This window comes from Camelus ferus, chromosome 4 (genome assembly GCF_009834535.1).
Source record: "Camelus ferus isolate YT-003-E chromosome 4, BCGSAC_Cfer_1.0, whole genome shotgun sequence".
Classification (NCBI taxonomy): domain Eukaryota; kingdom Metazoa; phylum Chordata; class Mammalia; order Artiodactyla; family Camelidae; genus Camelus; species Camelus ferus.
This window is the reverse complement of record NC_045699.1, coordinates 43,057,179-43,071,479: the sequence shown is the minus strand read 5'-3', so window position 1 is coordinate 43,071,479 and position 14,301 is coordinate 43,057,179. Positions and strand designations below refer to the sequence as shown.

General features: G+C 39.7%; 1 protein-coding gene across 8 annotated transcripts in view; it reads right to left on the bottom strand.

Annotated features, from left to right (window-relative positions):
- Window positions 1-72: 72 nt before the first annotated feature.
- The window catches only part of LOC102509688 (phospholipid-transporting ATPase FetA), a 64,511-nt gene continuing 50,282 nt past the window's right edge, over window positions 73-14,301 (bottom strand). For 2 of the 8 annotated variants that reach the window (XM_032477932.1, XM_032477934.1), the window contains one exon: window positions 10,254-10,381. In XM_032477932.1, the coding sequence (XP_032333823.1) occupies window positions 10,376-10,381 (6 nt within the window). In that variant the 3' untranslated portion in view covers window positions 10,254-10,375. Of the gene's footprint in view, window positions 93-1,073; window positions 1,190-1,301; window positions 1,486-1,907; window positions 2,243-3,864; window positions 4,031-8,237; window positions 8,282-10,172; window positions 10,382-12,482; window positions 12,684-13,959; window positions 14,260-14,301 lie in introns of those variants that run through there. The other 6 variants (XM_032477925.1, XM_032477928.1, XM_032477926.1 and 3 more) reach the window with 6 other exon arrangements.

Here is a 14,301-nt window from a genome sequence, read left to right as displayed (position 1 = left end):
TCGCTGTGCTTCCTGCTCCAGTCCTGGAAGAAGGCATTGTCCAATTCTCGGTAGGCCACCATGAGGGTACGAAGGCCATCACTGGCAAAATCCTGGAAGACATGCGTGTGCACTGAGTGCACTTGGGTTGGGTTAGGGCTGAGTTAAGGGAATGACAGACTAACCCCACAGATTCCATCTGCCTGCAAAATAGAGTTTATTGGTTAGTACCATGGGGCTAGTACCTAGCCTAGCCAGAAAGCATCTGTTGAGTTTTTCTCGGCAAAATGCCTTAAGGTTGGGGTCAGCAGAGCTGGGGATAAAGTTTGAGAGTATTTCTGAGAGACAGAAGATTCTAACTTCTACCTGTGGTTAGGTCATTTGCTGTGTGACCCTGTAAAGAATGAAGCCTTCTCGGTTTCTTTCTTGTAAAATTAGGATAATAATTCACTTCTCTTGGGACTATACCTAGGAGTGGAACTATTGGGTGTGTGACAACTCTATGCTTAACTTTTTCAGAAACTGCTAGACTGTTTTCCAAAATGGCTGCATCATTTTACATTCCATCAGCAGTGTATGAAGGTTACAATTTCTCTATATCCTTCCTAATACTTATTATTGTCTGGTCATCTTTTAGATTTTAGTTACCCTAGTGGTATGAAGTAGAATCTTGTGATTTTGATTTGCATTTCCTTGGATAGCTAATGACATTGCACATCTTTTCATGTGCTTATTGGCCATGTGTTCTCTGACTTATGACTATGTGTTAATATAGGGTCAAGACAAAATGGCCTAATAAAATAGTATTTCCTCCAATATAGTTTTTCTTTAAAATATTTTTCTGATCTGCCCCTTCCCCACCACATCCCCTGTTCTATTCTCCCAACTCTCTATATATCCAGGTTTAAGGGTAGAAACCCCAGAAAGCATGAATCTGCTTTTTGTCTCTAATGCCAGCAGACTGGAGCCATCTCTCTTTCAGATACATCTCAAATCCTAGAGGGTGGAAGTGGAAACACACTGACACAGGGACACATATGTGGACACACACAGAACCACCCACAGCTTCCCTCCCCTGCAATCTAAACACTTACATCTAAATGTTCCATGGTCACGTCTCTGAGGGATCTACAGGATGGATGAAGTAGCTGGCAGAGGATGGTGTCTGCACCCTTGCAGAACAACATTACACGGTTTTCAGGTGTCCTCACTAAGGATAAACAAATTAAGTGAAGTAAACACATAGGTCCATTGTTACAAGAACCTGTCTGGGCCTCTGAGGGACAGCAGGAGGCTGTTCCCATGACATTAGTTTCTGATACCTCTAGGGGCTAAGTACTCAGTGAGTGGTCACACAGGATAAGTGATGTGCTGAGGGCTGGTGAGAGTGAGAGAGGACCTTTTGGAACCAATTTTTTCATGGGTTGTTCAACATCACCAATGGAAGACTCTGGTACAGAATCACATTTAGCTTCTGAAGTCCAAGTTCCAGACCAAGGCTCATACCTAGTAAGGACCAAGGATGAAAAATGACCTTCTTCCTCTTCAGTCTGAGGCCTAAACTAATTGAGAGTAAGATAGTATGAATTTCCCTTATATTGTCTGCCCTCATTTCTTATTCTGAGTTCAGGCTTTATGGATTTATTCTCTGTTCTGTTCTTGTTTTTGAGGGTTCTGACAAGCCACTGCCCAGGATCACTAAAGGAAGGCCCTAGCACATGGTAGTAGACTCACATATGTGTATATGAGAAAATATAAAGGACTATTGCAAAGTGGGAATGGCTGTGTATTTGTACTTGAGGCACAGTACCTGTGAAATGGCATGTGTGTGGAAAAAAACATTTGTGTGTAGAAAGAAGAGAAAGTCATCGTGTGAATGTATATGAAAGACGAATACAGGGAGATGACCGACTAGGAGGGGCACCCACCAATCACAGACATCCTCTTGCGCACATTGTTGAAGTCCAAGATAGCTAGCAGTTTGTAGATTCTGGTTTCCCCCATTTCGACTACCATGATTGTCTCAGACGTGCGGGAACGGAACACAAAGCCAAAGTTCCTGGCAGCAGTGACCAGGGCACCTTCATCTGGGGACTGAGCCTGGTAAACCAGCTCACCTGGCAGGAGAGAAGAGGGCAGCCAGAGCCCATAGAGATGTGCAGCTGAAGTCCACCCAGAAGTGAGACTGTCTTCCAAGTGGCTTACATAAAGATGGATCCCAGGAGGGGATATCTTTCTTCGAAACTTCCTCACAAATCTGGCCCTAAAAGGCCAGGTTGCATAGAACAGGTCAGTTTTTTTTTTCTCCCAATATTTCCAATTAATTTCACAGACCTGAGTTAGTATTACAGAGATACATGGTACATGTACACAAACGAACAAAACATAGGTCAGTTACTCTCCAACTTTAGTGGGTAAAGATGGCTCAGCAGGGTGGAGGTGGGGGGAGAGGGTTGTTAAAAATGCAGGTTCCTGGGCCCTCCCCAAACTTACTGAACCCAGAATCACAAAATCTGGGAGGACGGCCCAGGAAATTGAATTTTCACAGATCTCCTGGGTATATCTCATGGAGATGGTCCTACATAAAGTGCTCCTGCATAAGGCTGGCTGCACTTTGTTGAACACAGCTATAAGATAATAAGATTGATGGTTTAGTAAACAAAAAACATATATGAATGAGTACTGCCACCTTTGAAACTCTCATCCTGGGAAGCTAAATGACTTACTCTGCTGAATTAATCTTTCAATTTCATATTACACAAGATATTTTTGGAAATCATTTTTTAGAATATCCTCATAACCTGAAGTATATTTTAAATTATTTCTCTTTTGAAGGTCAATTTGATTTTTAAAGTTATTGTATCATCAGAATCTTATACTTGTAAATAAGGTAGGTGGGGAGTATAATTTTAGGTCAGACGTAAGATATGTTCATGGGATGATAAGATTATTTTATTGTGTGTTTCCTATCTTGTCACTCAAGGCAGTAAACAAAGGTAAGTCCAAATATGTTTCAAGTAACAGCAGCTTGCTAGAATGTCAGACCCTGGAAGGCCTGTAATGGGTGGGAGCTCGTGGGGCCAGAAGACATGAGATTTGGGTTCTTATCTCATTTATGCCTTTTTTAGCTATAGGATTTTAGTCACTTAATCTCTTCAGCTTCCTTCCCTATAAAACTAGGATCACTTTTCTTGCTCTGCAGAGGGCTGTTGTGAAGATTGTGGGAGATAATATAAATGAAAGCAGTTTGTACAACTGTAAAGTGATGCACAAATGTAAGGTGTTACTCATAACAGCATTATATTAAGATTACATTGACTTTAAAGGATGCGATTTACTTGGTTGCCTAAATTCTTGTTTGTTAAGAAAAAAAAAGTCTTCTTAATTTAAAATCAGTAGTTTTTCATTATTGCTAATAAAGTTTCAATAAATTCACGGATGACAGAGTCATATTTGGTTAGTAAGGAAATTATGGCACATGGGGACACTGTTAAATTGTGCAGTGACAAGAGGATGACTTAACTCATCCTTCAGGGAGTCCTGTCAGAGATAGTGGGGCTGGTCTCAGAAACAAACGAGATAATCTCTGTGACAGAACACCGCAGTCTCAAGACCGGAAGCTCCCCAGATAGCACCAAGTTGGACCCCTAACCAATGGCTCAACCTTCTTTTAGACCAAGGGGATTGTTTTCTATTGGAATGTCTTCAGTGACTAGGAGCTCACTATTTATCCTGACTGTCCATTCCATCGATGGACAGTGCTCCCTATTAGAAAGTTCTTTCTTAGATTAAGTTGTTACAAATGATACCAAACCACCCCCACCTCCAACCAGCCTAGACTCCATGACGTATTCTCAGTCCATGAGGCCTCAGGTCCCTCCTCACCTTCTACCTTCTCTTCTGGTATCACAGTATGACACAACGAGAGTGACACGAAAAACAAGTGTACCCAGCGATCTCCCCTTTTCACTGCTTCCACCAAAGTCTTGTCATAAAATGAAAACTTAGGATCAGCCAGTCTGTTGTAGGAGAAATCGACTTTTTCTGTTTTCTAGAACACATAAGTCAGAACAAACTTCTCAACAGCAGCTTGACGCCTTATAGAAGGTCAATCGGGGGCAATTTTTGGAATGTGACGAGAACTCTTTGGAGGATGGGAAAAGCCAGATAGATGAAGGAGACCCCGGGCTGGTTTCTAAGGCTTTTGCAGCTCTGACCTGGACCATCCATTCACTTGGAAAAGGTCCGTCCCATAGGAGACAAGCTGAGCACTGCCTGGTAGACCCTTCTTGCCCTCTTTACACTCCAGCTCCCCTGAATGACCAGTGGCCAGCTTCAGGTTCTGTTCGTCCGAGTCCCAAATCCCTGATAATCAAACCTGAGGATATGAGAGGGTAACTGTTCCCCCCTGGTAAATGGTTTCTGGAAAAAGTCTTGTCTCTGGCAGTCCCTCTGCCCAGTGTGGGGAGCTGGGAAGGGAGCTAGATACAAAGACATCACTGTGTTGCACTATTCCTATTTCACCCCCCAAGTGGGCTAGAGAGGAGTACTGCAAGTTAGAAGCAAGGCTGTTTAACAAGAGGCTTCAATACAGGCTTCTTGTTCACAGACTTAATTTTAAACCATTTCACTTAACCCGTCAGCATACCTGATTCCTTCCTGCCTCCAATCCTAAAGGTCATAACTTTGCTTCAATCTTTGGACCAAATATTTACTACCATTTTCCTGGCTATGAGCATGGCTCCTTTACAGTGTTGACTATCATTCCTCATTTCAGGTAGGCTGCTGGGAACCACCTTGGGTAAACGCTTTTTTTCTGGCTCAATTTGGTCCTGAGACTCTCTTATGTTCACCCTGGAGTGAGGTGCTTGTTAACAGATTTTTTCCAGCCCACACCAGAACTCTCAAGGTTATTTCACTAGTTCTTTATAGTTATGGTGCTACCTGAGCTGGGCCCCAATGTGTCAAGTACAGACACAACTGTCCTGCATGGTACTATGTTGGGGGAAGTGAGGTTTGTAGTGAGCATTATTGGCTCTTTTTTATATCCCGCCTAGAGGGAATTTTGTCATGGCAGTGAGGAAGTATGGTTAATTCCAGAGTGAAGTCCTAGACCTGGCCAACCACAGAGCTGTGAACTCTAGGAAGTTTGTGGGTTCAGTAATTTAAGATATCTCATTACATAGCATCCTCTGAGGCTTTTCCAGAACTGGGCTCTTGTACTGGCACATTCTCTAAAACCAAAAGCTGGTGAGTGATGAGAGAGAAGCTGGAGAGGTAGACATGATGCAGATCCTGCATTACCATCTTATATGTAATATGGAACCATAGCACTTTTCTGCTGGGAAGGACATAATCATATAGTCCTCTGGTAGCAGCATGGACAGTAATACTGGAAGTAGCAAGATGGAAGACCAGTTAGAAGGCTATTCGGTAATTTACAAGAGAAATGATGAAGTAGTAACAATAAATATTAAAAAAAAGGGGATGGTTGAAAATATAGGGAGCTAGAATTAATATGACATGGATATGAGAAGTGAAAGAGAGAGTTAGGAATAATTTTATATTTCCTAATTGGGCCCCTGGATAGATGGTAAGAACATTCACTGAGACAGAATACCCAGCAGGAGGAGGTTTTTGACAGACCAAACTGGAGATAGCCGAAGGACATACAAGTAGTAATGAAAGCAGGCATACACAGTTTTGAAGTGCAGGTAAGAGATCTGAGCTACTTTCTAATCTCCCCTTCCAGGCAAGTAATGCTTGAGAACACTGGACCTCGCTGGGTACTGGACTAAGGCCAGGCTGGCTTGGAGCTGCAGTACAGCATGGGTGATCAAAGAGGGGGAAAAAAGGAGAACTAGTAAGGTATTAAGGATGTTTATGATTTGGGGGTACAGATCGGGGGGCAAGATAGGAAAGGAAGTAAAGTCACAAGGGATTGACAGACTGGAGAAAAAGGAGAGCAAAGAGTTTATAAATCTTCCTGAGATAAGAAAGCAGGCATACTAGGAGTCAAGTACCAAAAGAGCTGGAGGAATAAGGTTTGTGATCAGAGATCATGACAAGAGAGTTTACAATTTCAGACCAGTACAATTCTGGATGGTGACATGATAACATAGAAATGGGTGATACAGGTTTTTTTTTAGTCCAAGAAGTCATTTGAAAGATATATTCTTTCAGACATCTGAAAGCATCTATGGTGATAGATCACTCATAAATAAGCCAATACCACCCAAGATGATAGCAGGGGTTGGACAGAGAGGAAAAACATGAGCTAAGTTTCAAAGTCCTCAGTGAACAAGGTGGAGAAGCCAGAAGATTCATAGATGTCAATGACAAGAAGAAAGAGGAGTACAGCCAGAAGTCATAAGCATCACATGAAGAAAGTGTACATGAGGGAGAAAAAGTGGCACAGGATGATGAGGACAATACCTTTGGGCTTTTGGTATGCAGAGTATAAGAGATGGAGGAAAAGGGATATTCTCAGAGAAAGTCATCTTTCAATCAAGGCAGGGAGAAGAAGGCATTTTTATGAAGAGACAAGGCTGTAGGTAAGTCTGTCTACAAGAGAACAAAGATTCCAGTGATCCAGTGGAAAATGTGTTACGGTCAATCAGTAGCAGAAGGAAGAGGAAAAGAAAAGAAATTCCAGGATAACAATTTATTCTCTAGAAGCTGTAATTTTGTTTATATTGCCAAGGTCATTAGCAGAGTCCCTGGTAGAGGATTTTAGGCAAATACTGATTTTATTTCCCATTTCCAATGTCTCTGGATGGACAGGGGTGAGGGAGTAGTGAGGAGCTGGAGTTAGCTGTTTGGTATGTAAGTTAAGTGGTTAAGGGTTTGGAATTGGTTCTAATAGGAAAGGGATGGGGGAGGAGTACCCTGAATGTAATGGAAGAAGCCTTATGAAGAGATGCTTGAAATCAAATCCATAAACAAAAACTGACATCCAATTCTGGAGAAAACAATAAAAATGAACCAGATCAAGATAGGAAGAATGAAAAGAAAGATACTTTTTTAGTTATGTGGGTTACAACTATCGAGTACGTCACAAATCATGAAGCTGTAAGGGAAAAAGACTGATAGATTTGACTACATAAATTAAAAACTTCTAAACAGAAAAAAATTATAAACAAAACACAAAAATGGAAAAAATAATTGTAACATATGTGCCAGGCTAAGGAAAATTTGCTATTTTTACTATATAAAGAGCACTTTCAAATAAGACAAAAAGGGCAAAGAATATGAAAAGGCAGTTCACAAAATAAGTATAAATGGGCAATAAAGTGATTGGGAAGGGGAAGGAATAAGAACATAAAAATTATTCAATCTGATTAGTAATCAGAGAAAGGCAAATTAAATATCGTTTTCACCAATTAAATTTCTAAAGGTTAAAACATCGATACTCGTTACTGACAAGGCTATGGGAAAAAAGGAATTCTCATATATTTCTGGTGGCATTACAAATTGATGCAGTCTATCTGGAGGACAATATGGCAATATTAAATACATTAAAAAAATCTAACCACCCTTTGACCAACTAATTTTACTTCCAGAACTTTATTGTAAGAAAAGAATTATCAGAAGAGAAGACAAAAATATACACCCAGGTGCTTACCATAACACTATTTATAATAGCAAAAGGAAACAATAAAAATAGGGATTGGCTAAATCAATTAAGATGTATCAATACAATTGGATATGACACTCATTCCAGATGATGATGTAGACCTAAATATACTGACATGGAAGGAGGGCCACAATATAGTGTCAAGTGAATGAAAGGAGACTGAAAACAGCACACATGCTCTTCTTCCTTCTATCCTGCATTCCTATTTACCTACCTACCTACCAGATCTAGACATGTATGTGTATATATACCTATGAAAAGCAACTGAAAGGATATATATCCCCAAATTTTACATTGGTTATCTAAGTGGGATTGAAAGATTTTAACTTTCTTCTTCATACATTTCTGTATTGTCTGGATTCGTGTGTGTGTGTGTGTGTGTGTGCACAGATTATTCTTTAAACAGAAAAAAACCAATAAAACTATATTCATTTAAAAACACAAACCCAAATCCCCTCAAATAAACATAGGTCATTTATATTATACTGTCTGGTGTTACAGGGCCAGTAACAGCTGTGATATTTCTGGGCCTGAGGGAATCCCAGTCTGTCAAAGACGCTGCTATGCAGCACAGCCTCACCAGCCTCCCGCATGCAAGTCACAGGGAGCTGAAATCACGCACCTCCGAGATTTCCACCTTCTGTCTGTTCTTGTCATAGACATCACCTGTGGGTAAGTAAACAAAGTACATACTTGGCAAGTGTTTTAAAGAAGGGTTTCCTTTTTTAAAAAAATTGTGGTAAAATAAGAGTAACAAATTTTTTTCATTTTAACCTTTTTAGTGAACAATTCAGTGGCATTAATAACATTCACAATGTTGTGCAACAATCACCATTATATATTTCCAAAACTTTTTCAGCATCCTAAACAGAAACTCACTACTCCTCCCTATTTCCAGCCCCAGGTAACCTCTAATCTACTTCCTATCTCTATGAATTTGCCTGTTCTAGATAGTTCATATAAGTCCATATTATATCATATTTCCTATCGTGTCTGGCTTATTTCACCTAGTGTAATGTTTTCAAGAATCATTCATGTTGTAGCATTTGTCAGAACTTCGTTACTTTTTATATCTGAGTATTCCATTACATGGATATCTTACAGTTTTTTTTTTCACCCATTCATCTGTTGATGGACACATAGGTTATTTCTACCTTTGGGCTATTGCAAATAATGCTGCAATGAACACTGGCACAAATCTATCTGTCTGAAGCCCTGTTTTTTCTTTTTTTTTTTTTTTTTTGGTATATGCCTAGGAATGGAACTACTGGGTCATGCGGTAGTTTAAAGGAGGATTTTTAAAAGCTTATTTCTTCTGATTCTGTCATCCTAGACTTGTAGTCAAGCTCCTCAAATCCCCTCAGGCCATCTAGCCCTCCGTGCACCATAAGCCCCCTTCCCCAAGCCAACGTAAGAATAATGCTGCTTGGGCTGCGACTCCTCTACTCAAGTGTGAGTGAGGTGAGCCTGGAGGCTAGTCATCTGTCAGAGACTTTGTACCTCAGGAAGCCCTTCAATCAGAAAATTTACCTAGAAGAGACGTGAAAGTAGTGCTGGGATGTTTAGGATTCTTGGCCAGTACGGATGGAATAGGGGTGGAAGGCAGTCTGAAGCCAAGCGCAGAAATCCCTGTGACCCTTTCCAGTCTTACTCAGTGTATGGTCAGGTCTTAACAATCAGCAAGAAAATTAAGATCCTCACCCAAATCAACCATTCAAAAGTAAACTTTCACAGTTTATACATGTGAAAACTTATTTGGTAGGGGTAATAGAAAACAACCCTAACAAATAGAGTGCTCTAGCTTTAAATTCTTTTTAATTTAAAGTTTTCATTTTTAAAATTATGGTGAAATTCACATAACATACAATTAACCATTTTATTAAAGTGTAAAATTCAGGGGCATTTAGTTTATTCACAGTCTTTTGCAACTACCACATCTTTCTAGTTTCAACGCTTTTTCATCATCCCAGAAGAATGAATATCCCATGTGCCCTAGGTTTTTAGACGTGATTGCTCTCCTTAGATAGTTCTTAGCTAGTTAGTGCACTGGGCATGAATGTTCACACATATGAGGGTTTAACACTATCACAAAAACAAGCTTACGCTTAAAGCAGGAAATAAATGAATAACTGGGCATGGGATACACAATCAAACGCTGAATACCCTTTGATGGGTTCTTTCTAGACTGTTTATTGGTCTGAGAGGGAATCAGGAGATTAGCAGCTACAGTGATATGCTGGTTGTGCAATCTGATTTAATGTGAGAATAACTAACATTCCCAAGACATTAGGAATTCCTTGAGAACAGAGATTAAGTCTTAGACATCTTCATATTTTCAATGTCCAGCACAATGGTTTGCATCTACAAGATGTTAAATAAATGCTTTTTGGTAAGAACTGAAGGGGCTAGGTGATCTTTGCTTAGTGAACAGAGCTGGCTGTGAGAATAAGAAGTAAAATGTGAATTTAGAGGCATACAGATTTAGAGATTATTCTTGAGAACAATCTGCAAAGTAAAATTTCTCCAGGACTCAGGGAAAGCAGGAAGACATGCATACCATAGAATTTCCCATTAATAGAACACTTGCTGAAAGTCATGATGTTCCGAGTCAGGGTCCCTGTTTTGTCGGAGAACACATATTTGACCTGGCCGAGCTCCTCATTAAGGGTGGTGGTTCGAGCCTGTGCTGGTGTGTTCTTTAGTTCATAAAACATCTTCCGATCCCAGTTGATATAGAAACTGTTGCCCAATCTTATTATCTCAACACTAAGGAGAAAGCAAGAAAAGCAGCAGCGAAAGTGAATTCACCATCCTGGTTTCCTTCTTACCAGTCTTGTGGTAGAACTGAAAATCAGAATATCTTCCTCGGGAACCTATGATCCTGAAGGACCCTTCCTACTAGCCAATCCATTGCAATTCTGACTGTGACCATTATCACTCAGGGCTTTACTTGATTACCAGAGGAAAGTGATTAACTTTGCTGAGACATACTCCCTTTACAGTCTTTCTTCTAAAAATTCTGAAATTCTGCAATAATGCAAGGCCTGACAGAGTTAAGAACTAATTTATAAAAGCCTGCCTAGGCTTAATTAGAGGATTATTGCTGCTGTCATGTAAATCCATCAGTGGGGAAGAGAGAAGTTTGAAACAGTGCTTCAGTTTCACAAGAGGAAGGGGAAGATCTGTGAGACTCAGAAATAGCTTACAGGAGCTGACCCTCTGAGAAATTTCCAGGCAGACCCAGCCTGTTTCTGGAATAGCTTTTCCCCATAATAGCCTCCTCTCCATTTTCCCTGAATTACCCCAATTGCCTTTGTCACATTCTTCTTCTGTTCCAAATAACATGTGTTACAGATTCTTTATGGTTAACAAGCATCTTCTTTAAAGCAGTGAAGACTTTTAAGGGGCCTCCTTCTTATCATCATTTATGCCTGGTGTGTGTTAGTTTAGATTGCTTCAATAGTAATCCCTGTCTGAGACAGCTGCACTGAGCGACATGGATTTTTTTGTTTGAGGTGAGGGAGGAGGTGCTCAGGCCCACGTTACTGACTTTATTAGTCCTTGTATGTTGAGTCTTGACCTCTCCCTTCCTTCTCCATACCAGTCACCATAGCAATCTCTCTAAACTCAGACATTTAATCACATCCTTTCTTTCCTTAGAAAGATCTTTACTGCTTTTAGGATAAAACCCAAACTCCCTGGCATGGCATTCAAGGGTCTCCTGGATCTGATCCTAAATTACCACCCAACACCTTAGTCTAGGCTACTCACTGTTCTGTGGTCAGATCAAGCTTAAAAGAAAACTGCAAACCTTTGTACACGGTGGTCTTTCTGCTGCAGTATTCTTTTCCTATTTTCTACTTGGTAAATTCTACTCTTTTCTCAAATACCAGTTTGATTATTACCTTTCTCTATAAATCCCTAAGCCTCTCCAGGCAGAACAAACTCATCCCTTTTCTAGGCTCCCATAGCATTCACATATATCTCTATTATATCATTTTTCATATTGTGCCATAATTACCTACTTAAGTATTTGTTTCCATGGCTATGTTTTAAGTGTATCTAGAGGAAGAGTTGTCTTATTATTCATGTTTCTTTGTCTGGCAGTTAATATAGTGTTTGGCACACAGTAGGTGTTCAATAAATATTTATTAAATTAGTAAGATAATTTAGTTATATAGGGTGCTTTTGGGGTTGGGATGCCACAGTGCAGGGTTCAGGAAAGCTGAAAAGAAGGATGCAAAGAATGTGTTTGGGTGTTTGCATGTGAAAGGGAATGTTGAAAACAGAAAAAGGAGATCAGAGTAAAGACTTATTTTACCTATATTTCCAATTTTTGTCCAAGGTGCTCATGAAAAGGGGGAGGAAATATCATTCATCTTCTGCAGCTTTTAGGAACCAGAACTTAAGTCACAATTACACCTATCTACCATTTGCCACATTGCTTCTGTGTGAAAATTCATGTTGAGTTCTGAATTAACTGATTTACAAGTGAATGTTTGGAGTCTATCTCACTGATAAACTAGGGGCTGCCTGGCTTATGCTTTAGCATCACCAAATTCGTGTGCATTTTTTCTAATTATTTCATGTGTTTGTATGTCTTATTTAGTCATGTACATTATAAACTATATAGGGGCAGTGATAATTTTCTTTTTGTATAAGCCACAAAGTATCTAGCATGGTATTCTGGATCGGGAAAGCATTTATGCAATCTCCAGATATTTTTCAGAGTGTTTTGTACACTAGGCACTGTGGAAAGTAAAAGAGTTAAAGAGCACAGACTCTATGCTTTCTAAAAGTTCACATTTTAGTTGGGGAATTAAGCAGGAAGTATGAAGTCAGCTGCTCCTCTGGTGATCAAAGAAGCCTACCTGACATAGAGAGAAATGGGCACCATGGTGTTGAGAATAATGAAGTAGGACCAGAATATTAGGACGGAAGAGACAACTGATGAAGAGACATATTCTTTCCATGGCAGAAAATCCCGGAAGTAGTAGCCTTTCTTGTTCTCCCAAATGTAATGCCCAATTGCTAGGATAAAACACATGCCGCATAAAAACAGGAAAATCTAGAAATCAAAAAAAGAATTAAATTAACATTTCATCCAAGATATGTGCTGCTTCAGTTCTACCTTTGGAGCCTTATCTCTCAATAAAGCTGCTCTCTCCTCTTGGAGGGTGAGGGGCCCCGGTAGCTCACAGCCTCTAGGCAGCAGTACACAGGACTGAAAAGAAAGCCCAGCAGGAGGCATCTTCAGGATTTTGACAGGAGATAACAGTAACCAAAAGATATTAAATATTAATTAAATGCCAGGAACTGTGCTAAGTACTTAATGTATATTATTTAATTTAATATTTATAATATCCCTCTTTTAATAATAGATAAGGAACTTGGTAGTAAGAGTGGAAAAGTATTTTGCCTAAAGTCACTTGGCTATTAACTAGAAGAGACAGGTTTTGAACCACTTCCAGAAACTAGGCTCTTAATTACTCCATTACTGAAGTGAGGTGCTGCTTCAACAAAAATATAAAATACACATGTGGCATTGGCTTAGCAATTGTGGGTGGGTAGGTGGTAAGGAAACTGATTTAAAAGATTGATAATATGGCAATCATGTTTACAGTAAAGAATTTGGTAAAACTGGAAGATAGACCATGTGCCTACTAAGTCTAGAGTTCTAAGGGAAGTGGATGGAAACAATTAGAATATTAGTGTGTGTTGGCTGACTTTGACAAAAGAAAGGGTTGAACTAGGGGAATAACAGGCCAATTTATAAGCATAAATGAAAGGAGTAGAGAGATATTTATGTCATCAAAGGCCTGGAAAAGCCTATTACTTTTTGACACCAAAGAGGTAAAAAGAGATATGATTGAGATCTTAAGCAAATAAAGCCCAGTAATTCTTTCCAACTGAATAAAGTGGATCAGCCTGGAGGCAATGTTCAGATTAAAGATGGCACTTTTTTACCCAACCAAGATTATTGTTTCAAACAATTTTCTTGCCATTAGGTTGAGAGAGGAGGGCATGGAGAGACAAGGATGCAAAGAAATAAGACAAATTTGAGAACTATGTTTAGAAAAGAACTTTGGAGAAGAGGGAATAATACTCTCAAACTCATTTTACAAGGCCAGCATTACCCTGGTACCAAAGCCAGACAAGGACACTGTAAGAAAAGAAAACTACAGGCCAATATCCCTGATGAGCATAGATACAAAATTTCTCAATAGCAAACCAAATTCAACAGTATATTACAAGGATTATACACTGTGATCAAGTGGGATTTAGATATTAATGAAAGAAATTGAAGAAGACAAATAAATGTTGCCTGGATAACTGAGAATTACCCATCATTTCCAGTGCTGTGCCCTCTGTCCATTGTTAGATTATGAGTCCTCCAGGACCAGATCTTTCTGTTTGGATTGAGCCAGCAGAAGGAAAATCAGCTCTATCAGACTAAGCCTGAGAGGGCAGGGCTTCCCCCTCACAGAGGCCTGCAGGAGTAGGACACAGCTCATTCCTAGAGCATTTCCTGCCATGCTGAAGCTCTCTAAATCCTTGCAAATGTTCTGTGTTTCTTAAGAAGCATTCATGCTGTGATGGAGTTTATTGATACTTAGTCTCTGAAGCTTCACTTTGCTTCCTTTCTATATGAAGAAAGAAACAAGGAATTGATTGTTGCTACAAAC